The sequence below is a fragment of the Propithecus coquereli genome, unplaced genomic scaffold, assembly GCF_000956105.1.
Source record: "Propithecus coquereli isolate 6110/MARCELLA unplaced genomic scaffold, Pcoq_1.0 Scaffold254, whole genome shotgun sequence".
Taxonomy (NCBI): domain Eukaryota; kingdom Metazoa; phylum Chordata; class Mammalia; order Primates; family Indriidae; genus Propithecus; species Propithecus coquereli.
In genome coordinates, this window is record NW_012148108.1 from 595,498 (window position 1) to 612,705 (window position 17,208).

The 17,208-nt window shown below is 39.6% G+C and overlaps 1 protein-coding gene across 1 annotated transcript in view; it reads right to left on the bottom strand.

Annotated features, from left to right (window-relative positions):
• Positions 1 to 1,987: 1,987 nt before the first annotated feature.
• The window catches only part of DPY19L3 (dpy-19-like 3 (C. elegans)), a 60,735-nt gene continuing 45,514 nt past the window's right edge, over positions 1,988 to 17,208 (bottom strand). The window contains 4 exon segments of the mRNA XM_012647024.1: positions 1,988 to 2,149; positions 3,458 to 3,616; positions 5,922 to 6,054; positions 13,848 to 13,930. Of these exon segments, the coding sequence (XP_012502478.1) occupies positions 1,988 to 2,149; positions 3,458 to 3,616; positions 5,922 to 6,054; positions 13,848 to 13,930 (537 nt within the window).

Sequence of the window (17,208 nt, forward strand, 5' to 3'; positions counted from 1 at the left end):
TGTCTTGGAAAGAGTGTTGTGTGGATGCTGTCTTGCAAGCTTTTTTGGCACTTTATATTTTTCACTGAAGACTGACACTAAATGTTTTGGCAACAATGGCACCTAAATAATGAAAAAAAAACCTCACCGTATGCCATCATTGTGCTGATGGTGAGCAGAAAGATTTAAGTATGTTTTGTATATTGAGACTCCAAGTTCCCAAATGCTTAGATGAAAACATATAGAAACATTTAACATAAATTTAGATACATCTGAAAAGGTAACAGAGGATTTTAAAAACAAAACCACAGTCTAACAAACTGTACCTTACATGTGCTTGGTTTCAATTAGAGTAAGGCACTCGCTGAAGGATGTACTGACCCATGCTGTCAGCTCCAACAGGCATGCATCATTACTGGCTTAATTAAAGTTTTAGTACTGATTAAAATGCCTTATTATTATATTATCCTAAACTGCAGTGGTCTCCAACCTTATTAAGGGATACAGGAAAGATATAATTTGAAAGTTTCAGTTATATAATTTAATAACCCAACTATTCTCAATTTTTTTATTTAAATACCTTTTGATAAAAGCTGAGTATCCTTGTGTCCAACATGACAGTGTAAAAATTTTTTTGAATGCTGCTTGGTAAGTAGTAGCTGCCCGTAAGATCATTTGAAAATGTGATGTATCCATCTTGAGGCCTATGGTAATTTACTTCAACACAACTGCAATGAGAAATATTTACATCATTTCCAACTGGCAAGAATAGGGAAGAAAGCTAATTTCATTAGTCATCTTGATTTAATTAAGTGCTCATATCAGCAACTTTTACAGGTACCCATCATTGGAAATTAATTATAAAAGCAATTATCAAAAAATTTTGAGCAGGTACATATAATCCTCTTTGCTGTTACAAATAAGCATGACTTAGAGGCACTTGGTTACCTTTTATGTAGGAAAAGAACAATGCTACCAGGGTCCTCACAGTAAGATTGGAGACCACAAGTCAAACTTGGTATGAAAATGCTGTCTGCTAAAAATACAGTATTAGTGAACTAGTTAAGATATAACATTTTAAAAATATTCAGACTTTGCAAGTTCTAGGCTGCAAAAAATACAAAGGCTAAAAACACAAAAAGTTTACAAAATTTTGCAAACCCAGTAAATTGAAGTGAGTAAGAAATAAAGCAAAACTATTTTACTTGCAGGAGAGATTAAAGAGTATCAGCAGGTTTTAAAATAACAACACTGAACGGTAAGAAATTCTACTTGGCGACATACATTTCTGCCCCTTTAAGGACTTACAATATGGAAACTGTAACATTTTTCTGTGCCCAGCATTAAAACACACACACACACACACACTCACACTCTCTCTCTCTCAGCAGACCACACAGACTACTGACATGCTACATATTACCTTTCAGAGTGTAACAAAATGTTTGTTACATACAAAGATCTAACATGATTTTTTTTGTTAACGTTAAAAGCATGACAATTGGAAAGCAACATAAAATATTAAGGTGAAACAGGACAATAAAGAACTTTTTAAAAAGCCACCAACTGGCCTTCACCAATGAAATAACATTAAATAATTTAATCATCTTTTCAATTCGGCTCAACCATACCTGTCTTAAGTAAACTGAAAATTACGAGTATTTCAAGTCCTGAACAGGCTCTCATCTTCCTACGTGGTATCTGGCTGTCCAGGCTCTCTATGGAACGTACAGTCTCCCCAGCGACAAAATTCTACACCGCTCTTAGAAAGCTGTGAACGTTCAGGCTAAAGAACATTAATGGGAAAGATACAGACGAGACAAAAGAGACTCGAGCTCCCAGAAGATACTTTTGACGACAGTAATGTTTGTGTAAACATCGGTAAGAACTTACTCATATCACAGCTTTAAGGTGTCGGCTACCTACGTACATAGGAAACCTTATCTATTGAGTTTCGTTAGGATGCAGTTTTGCTGTATCAAAAATAGAGACTGCACACAGATTTTTGTTACTTGTTTCTAGATAGCTTGTAAACGTGGAAAGTTTTGTTCTGAAACACTCTAGTGAAGTGGGCCACGTACGGAGGCAGGTTTCTCTTGATTTCTTCACAGAAGCGAGGGTGGTCCGCAGGCTTCAAATCAGGGTCATTCTCTCCTGGGCCATCCATCGTCTAAAAACAAAACAAACCCAAATACAATGTGGGAGGAGAATCGTATTTATAAAAGACAACAGAAACAGGAATAGGTATTGGGTTTCTTTACGAATGTTACGTTAATGAAATTATAGTATTTCAGTGTCAATGGCTACTTGGAGATCATCTGGCCCACCTCTGTCCCCCTTCCGAAGTACAAAATGAGGCTGAGAAGGGAGTACAGTGTCACACAATATCACCATCCGTGGCAAAGCCGGAAGCAGAACTCAGATCTTGCTCTTTGGAACATGCTGTACTCTTTCCCACAAAAATGAAATAGAGGACTACTATGACCAGAGAAAATTCTCTGACTCATCAGATGGCCAAGTTAGAACAAGGTACACATAAAGCAAAATTTAAATGCATGTCTTTGGTCTGTACCAGCTCTGAATTCAAGATAGCTGCGGACTGTTATTTTCCTTGCGCAAAAATCTGAATCTCCAGTGCTGTAAAGTTTTTTTTTTTTTTTTTTGATTTAGGCTAGGTTTGTCATTTTGTCCCACTCATTTGCAAATCTCAATCAGCTTTTCTACCATTAATTATAGCACACATCACACCTCTAAAGGGTGAAAATCTGTTTGCTCTGCTGAGACCTGGCATAGCTCTAAGAACATTTTTGTCAGACGGGAGAAGTGGCTTGTTGCTTTTCTGCTCTGCAGTGCAGGCTCAGCCACCTCTGTGGCAGTGTCCCAGTGGACACAGGACACCGGGAGGAGGGCGCGGAGAGCAGTAGAATCCACCACTGGGGCTAGACAGGAGAGAGGGGCCCCACAGTCCTAGCCACTTGGGGATGAGCCAGTATGAAGCTTTGGAGCAGTGGCTTTAAAAGCTGAGGTTTTGTTTTTAGCAGGAAAATCCTTAGAAGATAAATTTTATGCAGAGCCCCATCATACAAACTGGCCAAAGGCAGGGTTGCTCCGTTTGATGTGAAATTGGGCCCCAGAGCTCCCCTCTCATGTCTCCCCTTACTCAGCCCCTGGGGCAGTCACTACAGTGCTGAGGTAGGGGGTTCTGCAGGAACCAAGAGAAAAGCAAATGCTTGATTCATAATATAATTCTATTAGATACAAAGTATAAAAAGATCTACATTCTTTTTTTCTGCATGTTTCATGTAAACATATTTATACTAAGTATCTATTAATATATATCTATATCTGTACCTGTATTTAGCTAGTTAACCCTAGTTTTCAGTTTCACATCTTGATTTTCTTTTTTTTTTTCTCTTTAGGATTCAGATTGGAATCCCGCCCCCAGGGGAGACTCCCCGCACGTGGCTAGAATGCTCACGTGTCCGTTGGCGATGTCCAGCAGGTCCCGAAGCCGGCAGCCCCGGCGGTGCCTTCGCTCGTAGCAGATGCTGTCTTCCAGAATCACATAGTCAGTGCCGAAGGACCTTAGGAGGGCATGCACCTCCTCTGGAGACCTCTTTGCATATATCTGATAAACCTTCACAATGAGATAAAAACGGAATCGGGTAAAATACCACTCAACTGCCACGGAGTTAATCGAGGAATATGACGTAACCTCCCACAGGGGCTGAATCTAAGACCCAAATACCTGAGTCCCCCTTCTCTCCCAGTCCGGGCCACTGCTGAACTCACTCATCTGCAGGCCTGGCGTGTGTGTGGAGATTTTCCAAGAGAATATTGTAATTGCTTAGCCTTGGGAGAGGAAGAGTGAATCGTGCCAAATACATCTGGGTTCAGAATATATTCTTTTAAGTTACGAATACATTCATCAGTAGATGCCAATTCCACATGGCTAAGTCAATAAGACACAGTCTCTACCTTTAAAAAGGGACCTTCAGACTAAAATGGTCCATTAAGGGTGGCGGTGAGTCTAGTGACGAGGAGACCCAGTCTCTGATGACGGCAGGTGGGGAACAGGCTCCTGTATGGTCTCTGGTCCTAGGCCGGGGCGGCACCTGTTGCTTTACAGCTGCTTGATCAGAAGGAGACCCCAACATGTCTCTACCTCCCATCCTTCTGGGAGCAAGAGCAACTTGTGGCAGCGGCGGCGTGCAACAGGGGCACCCCCTTCACATTCACCACCGCGACACGCCGTGAGTGAACACACAAAGTCCTCTGTGCTGGGACTCTGCAACTCTGGGAGAACGCTGTGTGGGCTGCTGTGCAGGTCTACGGGTGGATAAAGAGAGGTACTGTTTCCTCTGCTGTCCCTTGATTTCCAATGATCCGTTTCTGATGTAAGGGACCGGGTACAAGGGCCTAACGGGAGGGCCTAATTCAGTGTGTCCACGTGGACGCGTGAAATGGTGGGAGGTGAGCTGCTTCTACCGCGAGAACTGTGGGGTCATCCTACAGTCCAGCACAGGGTCTCAGACCAAAGGCATTCCAAGGGTCTGAAAGTCATGACTGAACAAGAGCAGCAGGACCACGAGGATGACAATTTTTAGGGCACACCACTTGGTGCCTAGGGGCGGACTGGCTCTTGGAGAGGGTGGTACACAGAAGGACGCCCCGTGCACTGGTGTGTCTTGTCTGCAGCTCTCAGTCCAAGCAGTACAGGCCACCTCCTGACCAAACCTTGTGTCCGGAGAGCGGGGTGCCTCCTTCCCCCCTATTCTTCTACTTAGTTTGGAACTATCTGGAACAGTTGGGACAACTGAAAAATTCCCGTTTTAGCAGGTGTCTAAATTCAGATGATTCTCATAAAAAACAGGAGATTTAGTAAAAATCATTTGCTTTTAGGCTAGTCAAATCCCACCTCAAAATGAGACTTTTTCAGCAACTTTTCAACTACAAACATTAAGAAGTGATCAACACGAATCATTAAAAAGTGTGAAATCTCACTGGCGAGAACTAAGGGAAACAGATGCCCTCCTGCACTGTAAACTGATACAACCTGTGTCAGGGTGACCTGATAACATCTATCTATCTAAATGACAAACACCAATACCCTTTGACCCGGTGGTTCCACGTCTGAGAATCTGACGTACAGACACCGTACTTGTAAAGAGTGACGCGTACACCAGTCTATTTGGAGCACTGTTTATATAAATGCGAAAAACAGGGAAACAACTGAAATGGTTAAATAGGCTACATTCACATAAAATAGTATGCAGCTTTAAAAATAACAAGGAAGCTGTTAATATACTGATACAGAAGGATCTCCAAAATATATTAAGTGTCAAAAAGGCAAGAGGTAGAATGCTGCTACTTCTTTTGTAAAAAGGGGGAAAATAATATGGAAGAAATTCGTATCTGTACCTGCATAAAATACCTGTGGAAGGCTACGTGAGAAACTGGAGACACCATTTGTCTCCGAGGAGGGGACCAGCAGCTGGAATACAGAGGTGGGAGGGAAACCTTTCGCTGTCTTTCTTTTTGTATGTTTTGAACTTCGAACTGTGTGGCTGTATTATCTGTTTTAAAAAGTTAACACCACACAACAGAAACAGTCCATAAAAAAGGTGACCAGTACACCTCAACTCCTTTTCCTTCCCTTCCCCACTTCAAAAATTCTGAGGGCTTTGCCCCCAAACCCTCCCTTCTGTACACCTCAAGGCCTCCTCGCTCTTGCCGAGAGGACCTGTGGCCTGAAGAGCACGCCCGTGAGGGGAGGGGTGGCCACGGCCCAGAACCAGCAGGCGCAGCTGTGCGCTGTATTCTGACTCCCCTCCTAGCCTACGAGCTGGAGGTGCAGCATGACGCCCCGTCTTTACCAAACATGGGGAAACCCAGCCCACGGCTGGTTCACCAAGTGAGAAAAGGCACAGATGGGGCCTCACCGCTTTCGTTCGCTCTCTGAGGCTGTTGTCTTCATAGTGTGGGTGGTTGGTTAAGGTCCTTCCCGTGCACAGCTTGACTCCAGCCAGCAACTGCATGCTTCCAGCAAATACAGCCTTTCTTGGAGTGTTCGAACTAAAAGATTTTAGAGTCTGAATTAACACCACTGCTAAGATTTCCTCAAAGACAACAAAGATGACAACATCATACTCCTTTAGAATTACACAGCTATGGTAGCAAGTGTTAAGAGTCGGAGGGAAAAAAAACAGAAGGTTGCTTGGGTTTTGATTTGTACTCAAACTATTAATATTTTACATAAACGTTTTGTATTTGTTTTTGACTATTCACCAGAATAGCGGCTGGGAAGCTTCTAACTTACTGTTTTGATGACTGTAATGATCAATTATCTTAGGAGGCAGGTAGCTCCTGAGTCTGAGGCCTTCTAGGCTAAAACCCACAACCCTCTCTTGCTATTGTTCCAGAGGGGCTGACTCTAACAAAAAGAACTCAAAAGACTGCCACTGCTTTTTATATTAAACTTAACTAAAGGGCTGCCCAGAGTAAAATATAACAAACTGTCGCCAGAAACAGTTGGTGATCATGAGTCGATTCCAAGGATTTTTGTAAAAAGCATGAAAAAAAATCACAGATACTACTATAAATTACCTTTATGAAAAACAGAATTAATAAAAACAAAAGAACATGAAAAGAAGATCCCAAAATAGCAAATATCTTATTACTCAATATGGGGATGTAAAATACTTCTGATGTGGAAACAAAAATATTTTACACATTCCTTTTCCTTAGCCTTGATCATGGAAAACTACGTGCAGTTTAAGGAATACAGGGCACCCTAATACTGAAGTACAACCTCACTCTCCAGTTAGCACCACGCTATGATCCTCCACCTCCCCGTGGGGTGTGGGGGACCATGATGGGCCCAAGGAAACATTCCTAGAACACGGACAGAGCAGTTTCCTTTCCCCCCGAGAAACAAAGAATTGTAGAAATTGATTTAATTTCCATTTTTTGGAAACCTGAGAGTCACCTGCAAACCGATGAGGGGTTATTTTACTGTGGAGACCACATGGCTCTTCTAGGGGTTCTCCCCAGGGCAGACTTTTCTTGAGGTCCAGTAGGAATACTGCAAGATACATTTATCCTTTCTGTGTTAAGAAAGAGGAATTCACGCCTGTTGGACTGAGCTAAATAAGGGAGATAGTTTTGAGGAGTTTATATGAAATCATTAAAATTCAACATCCTCTGCAGAAGCAGCTCTGGCAGGCTGTTTCCCTCAATGGTTTTGGAGAACAGGGCACGAAACTTGCTCTGCTGCTGAGGTTTCTAAGAGAAGCCTCATCATATTCATATATCCCACCAGGATGTTTTATGTATTGCAACTTAGCGCTAAGACTACAGCATGAATGCCATCCAACTAAGGCCTTTGGATGTCTATGAGCAAGACATCCTACAACTCAAGTTGTGACACTTACAAATAATTTACTTTTGAAAAATTCAAGATTTTCTTTCTAACAATGACACTCTCATTCATTCGCATTCCAATAAGCTTTCTTAAGTGAGGGGAAAAAAACGAATGGAATTACAATGAGCAATGAGCGTACAAGCAATGCCACATAATCTGCATCTCCCCCGCCCCCCGCCCACGCCAGTCTAGAATGTGGATTCCGACAGGAAAAAGTTTTGCGTGGCTTGGCTATACTTGATAGGCTGTCATCACTCTGACAATCAGACCCAGGAACACAGGAACAAACAGATGTTTGCTCTGTCCCCCATACCAACAATTTATGGGGGATCTTTGACGTTTCTCCCACATGGTCAGAAGAACAGGTGGGATTAAATGAGAACATGTGAAGGTGCACAGAATTCCTCAGTGAAAGGTTTTACTGAAATTCAGTTTGATTCCATTGACAGGTCACACTTATCCTGGGCCTTGCATGCTGTGCTACCTTCGTTTGTGGTATACCATCATTACTACAGAAAATAAATATGAACAAACGTTAATTAAATGAAGTGCCATCATAAGTCAGTCTTCTTTCCTTTTGTATACTCTCAACTGACATAAGCCATTCCACTGCAAGAAATGACACAATAACATCATATTAATACCAAAAAGTGGCTTTCTTTGGGTCCTCTGAACTAGACAGACATAGAATGCAGAAAGAATAGTCTGGTTTCCACGTCTGGCAGAGCATGAGGCAGAGGCGAAAGCTGACGGGGTGAACAGTCCTGGTTTGTACGTCTCACTGCCTAAGAGTGCCAAGCAGGTCTTTCTACACAAAAGACAAGCCCAGCAGCCGAGCTTACAATACCCACTCAAATCACAAGACTCTGCATCACCGTTCTGAATACATAATAGGAATCAGCACCAAGGAGATGCGCAGAGCTGTTCACAGCGTGCATTTTATAACGACAGCAGCGATAGGTGACGGACCTTGTTACCTACTCACAGCTGATGACCAAGGTTTCAGCCTGCTTCCCGGACTCCAATCATGACGCTCTGACGAATTACAGAGTTCACAGAGGTTTAAACGTCAAAACTCCTGAACTGCTCTCAAGGGAGTTACAGAGTTGTTCCTTATTATTCAAAAAATATTACTGAAGGCCTACTATGTGCTGGGCTGGCAAACAAGGTTTGATATCCTCTTTTCTAGAAGCTTACTAGTTAATATAGCCAGGCTCAGCTCCCGTGACAGGCAAGCACTTCAAAATAAACCAATACTGTAATTAGCCTATCACGTATTTACTAACGCTTACTGCAGGCCTTCTATGCTGGAAACCAAACACAGTCATTAAAAATGCTCTCTCCTCAGTATGCTCCAAGAGCACTTGAAAGGTTCCTACCTCCTAAGTCCCTCCAGGTACAGCCCCCGCGGCAGCAGCAGAGTAAGGTGGTATGTCACATGACTGCTTAGAGGAATTGAGGAAAAAACAGAATAGAATAAAAAAATAAAAAAAGAAATAGAATAAAAATAAAATATAAAAAAATAAGAAAATAAAGAAAAAAAATAGAATAAAGCTCGTTAAATTGAAAAGGTCCTAATGTTTGGCTTTATTTGCAAAAAAAATCAGAAAATCTGAAAGAAATATAATCTGTTTAAACTGTTAGTGCAACACTCCTCTGGATGGTTAACCGAGTCTTTCACTAAGGCCCTTGGTTTTATTTTAAAGTATTAAAATACAAGTATCCTAATGCCTATAAAATGAATTAGAAGTAACAGTTCTTTGAAAACTACTGACCTCTGAGGATAGCAGAGATGATGTTTATTTACTTTATTCTGTTTGACCTCATTTTAAATGCTAGCTCCATGGTAAATCTGGGCTGTATCACTGCTACTTTAAATATTTAACTTTACCAGTAACATAAATGCAAAAGTAAAAGCAACAAGCAAAGTGGAACAAAATGAAAAACAATCAATCGCACAATTTCTAACCTTTAAAAAAAACCCCTATATCTGTTGTATTTTATAGTTTCTGTGGTAAATTTAGCAGACAAAGGGAGACAGGATTCTTTGTCCTTAACTTAAAATATGCACAATGACAGATAAAATGCTGGGCATTCTTCCTTCACAGATACTTCTGCCTGATACAGTCTGTGGTCTGTATCTAAAATAGCTAATGTGCTTTTAACCACTGAGTGACACTTCTCCATTACAGAAAAACAAAGCAATTTTTACAAATGTATGAACAAATGATGTATAAAATGAAAGGATAATTTGTTTTTATAGCTCTCTGCCAAGCTCCATCGCAGGCTGCCCAACCTGCAAACAATTTGTTCTGTAAGAAATGTCACTACATAATGACAAGGACTCACAGGTCAAATGGATTTACATTATATAATTTAAATGTCACTCCAGGAAGACCTGATGGCATTTTGAACAAATAATCTCATTGATTTTTTAAGCTGTAAGTTTCAACAAGTTAATTACTGCTGAACTAATGGGTAAACTGAGCATTATAATATAATGTGTGAACATTTGCTTTACCTACACTTCAAAAATTTATAGAATTATGCAAATGCTACAAAATGATTCATTAAATATAAAAGAGGTTTACAGGCATTTAAAATCTGAACTTAGCCTTCATCATATTAAAAATATACAGTAACTCTTTCTGCTTTGATTAAATGTGAAAGAAACTTGGTACATTTTTTCAGTCCCACTGAGAATGTACCGCATATACACGCTTCATTACTGAAAAGAGACGATTTCTAGTGAAAATCTCCTATAGCCAAGTAGTTAAAATGTCATACCTCAAAATATTCAAATCTGCAGATCTGTCTATCTTAATTGCAAAATGTCAAAGAAAATTTTCAGGAACCAAAAATGAAACATTCAAGGACACAAAGGAACAAGGTATGAGGCACAGATTGCTGTTGCATTTGGCCTTGCTGAAGTAAATGTGCTTTCTAATCACACATAAAACCTATAAAAGTACCACCTGGTTTTTGCTGAAAGAGATACCAGAAGGCAAAAAAAAAAAAAGAACCAACAAACCACCCAGGTTTGTATCCAGGAAACATTATCAGCAAAGAGGGGTAAATATGAATATATGCATTTAAATCTGCTTGAGAACGAAGCATGCAGCACCTCAGTGCAACATGGAAAGCGGGCCGCCAGGTGTGCACACACAGGCTGGGGGTGTGGATGGCACGGGGTGGGCTGACCTTCCGGCTCTCATAGAGAAGGCAGCTGGGGCTACTACATCCTGATGGCCTGACTTAACAAAGTGTCCTTGCCATCTAAAATGTCTTTGATTAAAATGTCTAAATATCCTTGTAAAAAACAATTTAATCCCCAAATATTCTTAGTTTTATACTTAAATCTCCAGTCCTGCAAGGAACTAAAGATAGGCAAGCGTAAAGCAACATTTTCTATTACTAAAAATTAGAACTCTAAAAAAATTTTTCCACTAAATCTTTTAAGCCTCTGAAAATCTTAAAATGGAGTCGAAAGTAAGAATACGGGAGGAAAGAATGAAGACAATGGTGCTGAGATGAAGTTCAACGTTTACCCTGATGAAGAGGCAGTTAATGGATTGCCACCCAATGTTTAACACATAGCTGGTGCTCAATAAACCTCTGCTGAATTGTACTATTAAGTACAAAACTTCAGATGTGAAATAACTTTATATATTAAGGCTTTAAGTGTTTAAACAGAAATCCAATCCCTCTGGCCTGACGCCTCTCATATTAATAAGTGTTATCCTAAAGTAATGTCCTTTATTTTCCCTTGAAGATATCTCTCTAGCCTATAAAAGGTCATAACCGGGCCTCTCAAAAAGAAAAGAAAATAACTAACTCTCACTGAGGCATTGCCATCTTTCAATTTGCCCTCAAGCAGAGATGCTCTCAGCAAATGCTTGCCACGTCTGAATCTCGAAGCGGAGGCTCAGAGTCCTCCGAGCACAACAGCATGCCTAAGGCAAGGCTGAGGTTTCCCCAGCATCGAGTACGTGGAGCAGAGGCTGGGCGATGACGAATAAGCTTCTTCTCCACACTTTACATGAGAGTTACCCTGTGCAAAATGAGGGTCCCCTAGAGTTTCTCCAGGTCACCATTTCTCTAGTTCTGACTCAGCCCGATGGCAGCCATCTGGTAATGGAGACTGTGCCCCGGCCCAAGAGATGCCGTCACGACTGCATTGACAATGAACGGACATCTGGGTGTTTGAGAACAGCACAGACAGAAGACAAGATGGCGGGAACTGAGGCACTCCCCCCCGCCCCCCTTCCACCGACAGTGCTGGCTCCCACCAGACGGCCAGTGGCTGCTTTTAGGTACACTCCACGTACCCTTAGGACACGGTCTTCTCCCCAGCACAACTCACACTTTCTAATATCATGGACACTGTGACTAATCAAAGCAGTGCCGTGAAGCTGAAGGTCATATTTTATGTTTCAAAAACAGAAGAAACCAGAACAGGTTAAAAGAATATTAAGTACATTCACTTGTGTTTGGAATCGAAGACTGAGGACCAGAGCTGATTTAAATGTTGATTTAAACAAACATATTTTATGTCTAAATAGACCCTATTTTGGCATACATTCATCATCACTTAAGCTTATTTCACAAACATGCCAAGCAGCTATTTTTACAAAAACGGTAATTTAGATTAAAAGAATTTTAGAGGAAAAAAAGGCAAAGTTAGATCACAATGGAGCAAATTTTTTAGAACAATACAAATCCTTCAGTTGCTGAGAATTAAAGAAAAAAAGAAGAATACGTCTCCAAAGGCACAGCTCGGGGGGAGGGGCTGCCAGTAAGAGGACATCTAGGAACAAAGACACTTCCCCCAAAGGAGGAATGACAGACTAACATACTGTCTTCTTTACATCTGGAATAACCTCTCACTCACAACTTTTGAGAGCCAGATCGTTACTTTTAGTCATCTTCCGTGAGAAACAGCACAACAACAAAGACACCACAAATAAGAGCGTCCAGTCTGGGGCAGCCGAAGGTAACCCGCGGCTCTGCTAGAATACGTCTGGAATCGCTAGAATTAATTCTTGAAAGACGGGAGTGGAAATGAGGGGCTTGTAATGCTAACCCAGGCAGATCTGGAAAAGATCTACCCTCTCCAGGATGTTACCAGAACGTGGGTGTCCTTCAGCATTTGCACGTATAATCTTAGACAGAAAACATCGCCTCACCTTCAGATGCACGTCGTAAATTTCCAGTTGACTATAGTTAATGCAGAAGTAATTAGCTTTCTCTTATATGAATAACTCTCTTTTCCTATGTATAACAAATACTGAAGGAATCATTTCCTCTATATAGTTGTCTACCATGATTTAAAATTAAATAAATAAAGACAAAGCACTGCTTAACACTCTCAGCACCAGAAATATGTGAAAAATTACCCTCATTGTATCTAGTCAAACCCAGTCTGACATTGGGACCAAAGCCACATATATATTTTAGACATAAATCTCTATAAAATCCATGTATTGCACACAAGAGACCTAAGCTATCAAACATTTACCATCTCTTAATACACAGGCAGTGCTAAACTGTACTGGTTAGTAAACATTAGTCATGACCAAGTGCCAATACGGCTACGAAAATTCTAAGTGATGGAGACAATGCAGCCCAGGCTTTCAGAATATGTCACACAAGATTTGCAACATCTATTTATGTGTGAATAACAACACTGCTGCTTTTTGATTATGAAGTAGGGAAATACAGTATTACAGGGCATGGGAATGTTGCTCTGGACAGAAAAGTTTATTTTTGCTGGTAGGAGGCAGGTTTCATTAACGAAGCTTTGAAATACACGAATTTCATTCTGACGCTGAATGCTGAGGCCGAGCAACAAAGCACAGGCAAAAACAGGAACCAGTATCGCGCTAAAGCATCACGGTGTTCAAGAGAAAACAAGCTCCAGTTTTTGTATTTTACATTTTCTCTAGGCTTACGCTTGGGCAATACGATTAGCTAAAATGAAATCTGCACTCAGCTATCATGACTCTAATTAACTAGAGTTTACAGTATAATTTTAAAATAATTAACAAGGAAAGAATACTTTCAAATGTCAGCATGAATAGAACACTTGAACAGTATTATGATAAAATAACAAAGATAAATTTGGAAGAGAGCATAAAACTCTGAGTTTTAACACAGATGATAAATAACATTTTATTGCCATTTCTGTCAGTGGTTTGAAATTTACTCCTCCACTTTATTTTCCTCTCCATTTGGGTATCTTTCCTTTCTTCATGGGATATAGTTGGAGAGAATATTTCCTGAACAGAAAGAAGTTATTTCCAAATATAGAGTTTTAAAGAAAAATTTAATAAATGTTTCTTCACAATTAGATTCAGAAACAAACAAAACCCCCAAAAAACTAATGAAGTGTATAGTGACTCTTAAAAGGCACTTAGAATTTTAAATGTTAAAAAAATCCTCTTACTTAATCCAGTTCATCAGCTCCACTGTATCTGGATCATAGAATTCTCTCAACTCGGAGAGTTCATCCATCATTCCTGGCCAGAACTGAAATTAAAAACAAAACAAAACAAAAACAAAATCCACCCCCATACCCACAACTATCACTAGTATTAAATAAAAAAAAAAAAAAGAGAAATTCCACATAATTTGTGACCTAAATAAACATGGCAACTGGAATATAGAATTCCTTCATCTCTGTACTCAACCCCCCGAAGCACAAGGGAGCTAAAGTCTGAGAAAAGACTTTGAAATTATCTTGAGCTGAAGCTAATTAGGACTAAAGGTACTGCCAACTTTATAAATGAGCTTTTATTTTTCTCTAATAAAAACACTACTGCATGTGGTGTTAATATCTAGTAAAACATTATTTTGATATGACAAGAATGCCAACCATGAGAAAGCTCACAATGTATCAAGAAAATGTAATTAACCTAAAACCATGCAACCTACCCTTAAAAAGTAGAGTGTAGCCCATAGGCCTAACACCATTTTATAGCTGCAAAAATGTTTTTGAACACAGAATCTCATTTTATTTTCACAATAACCCATGAGACAGATGATGCAGCCGGCAACATCGCCACTGGGATTTACTTTTCATTTTACAAGTACGGAAACTGTGGCTCAGAGAGGTACCTGACTTGATCAGGTCACAAGAGGCAGAGCTATGACTTAGAACCTGGCTCCAAATCCAGCCCCCTTGTCATTGCATAATATCGTGATAATATTTTTTGTACTAGAAATCTGATCAAATGGTTTGACATACATTAATATAATTACTGGTAAAATGAGAGAGAAGAATATTTGAATGTAGGACTCTCCAGGAAAATCTGATATATCTGACTATACCATTGGTGCCTCCTGGTGAACTTGATTAACTTAAGGTTGTGCAGACGTAATGTAAAAATTATACTCTGAACTCACCACTTATCTAATACATAATAACTTAAAGCTACTTAATTCAACAATTAATTAAATCTTAATTGTTTTATCAAATGATGGTTGACTAAGAAGACCTGCTTACATCAACTGCAGTATTCATTTCACATATTGGCATAGAAGACCAACGACAATGTATCTGTGTTTCACTGATGTAGAAATATGATAATTTTACTTAAGAACTACTAAGTAGAACCAAAGTAGCACTGATTGGTCTGTGGCTGTGTTTTAGCCCTACCACTTTTTTTTTTTGTCATCTCATCTTTGGCCATTTTTACTGTTTATTGAAATCTTGTCTCCTGAGTGGTTGAATCGGGGAAATTGCTGGGGATGGAAAATCAGGAGTCAGCACTTCCGGTTTTAGCTTTTGGAAGAAACGTGGCAAAAATTACAGATTAAACGATATCTTTGTAATACTTCAATTATCCACTTTCCCTATTAACTTGATAATCAATAGAATGCCAACATTTTAATGAAATGCTCTAATTCTTTCAGTATAAAACATATTTGCAATCTATGAACTCAATGGATATTGGATATTTTTCTAGTTTGAAAGTCGCTACTAATGCTGAAAATTTTAAAATTTAGTGAGAGTTTTGTGGCAAACTTTAACAACATGAAAGTGCTGAATTAACTACATGCTGTTTTTACCCATCAGCAGTGGTTAACATGGGATTTCAGCAACCCCAATAAGTTAATCAAGACCAGAGTAATAATGTCATTAAACTCTTAACTTCAGAGTAGAGACCAGTACATGCTTTTCCCTTTTAATAAGATTATCATAAAGAGAGATACAGCAAAACTGGTATTATGAACAAGAAATTTTAAACCCTCATCACAACTGTGATATAAATTCAGGCTTTGAAATGTATGAATTCACATTACTTACAGATAAATCTGTAACAGTTGGAAAATGGATTCAGTTTCAGGGCAACCCCTAAGATACATAACATCTTTATTTTCTCTATGATTTCATATTTTACAAGTTTTGAGAAGATGAAACATCTAAACTATTTTATACAGTGAAAGCTGAATGCATTAGGACTTCTCCTGAAGTCCTATACCAAGAGAGGCTAGGCCAATAGTTTTTCAGAGGATTCTTTAGAATATTATCTCTTACTCAGAAAAAATCTACAAGAATTTCCAGGAAATGATGACTTTTTCAGTGCTCTCACTGGTTCTTCTATAGCAGTGGTTTTCAAGAGGAGAGGGGAAAGCCCCTCCCACCCCAGAGGATGCCTGACAATGTCTGCAGACATTTTTGGTTGTCACAACTAGGTGAGAGAGAGGTGCTGTCAATAGCTAGTGGGCAGAAAGTAAAGGTGCTCTAAACATTATACAATGCACAGGACAGCCCCTTTGACAAAGAATTATCTGGCCAAATGTCAACCGTGTTACTGTTGAGAAACCCTGTTAACACTACAGCAGGGGTTTCTTAAACTTTATGGTTCATCGGCATCACCTGATGGGCTGGCTGCACTCCACTCCCAGGGTTTCTGATCCAGTAGGTCTGGAGTGGGACTCAAACACCTGTATTTCTAAGGAGTTCCCAGGTGATGCTGATGCAGCTTGTCTGGGGACCACACCTGAAGAGCCAATGCTCTACAGGACAGTTCATTTATTCTGCAATGCCATTCCTCAATTTTACTAAGAGCAAGGGACCTGGGTCCTCAAATAGCTTTTAAAAAATTAGTAAAATTTCAATAAACAGCTGGGACATAAAAGAACGGGAACTACATGTGCGCAGGCAGTGGAAAAGATTGCTTTAGTTTGCATGTGTCTTTAGTGGTGGGACAAGAACGATGAGCTATCTTTGCTGTGAGGAGGGTGTTTTAATCCTCAAAATCATTGAGTAAAGGTGAAGTTACCTGATTCCTTATTAGCAGATACTCTGTTTAATCCTTAATTGTTGCTTCCCACATTTTTAGTAACTCTCACTTATTTACATCAGACCAATAAAATTACAGAGGCAGGGAGGCAGAAATCTACTTCTGTGTTTTCCAACATTTAGGAGTTAGCGCAGATCTCTGCCCATGATAGTAAATGTTTTGATATATAGGAACATGATAAAACGTAATTTTTCTGAAATACTTATAGTGTTTATCAAATATTTTTTTTAGCCTAAAATCTTTGGCTCACAAAATTTTACATGAAAATATAAACAAATAAAACCAAAAGTGGAACTGCTTCAGCTGATCCTCTCTGTGGGTGGGGATCTTTACCACCCTCCAAATCAAGTGCTCTTTACAGTAGAGTTCGAAATCCATTGTTCTAACTTAAAATAAAATTTGAAGAGAAATAAATCTAAACTTAAAAAAATATGTAAAATTTTTTTAAAAAGAGAGGGCAAGAACTCAATTGGATAAAACAATCTGTGCTAGCTGCCC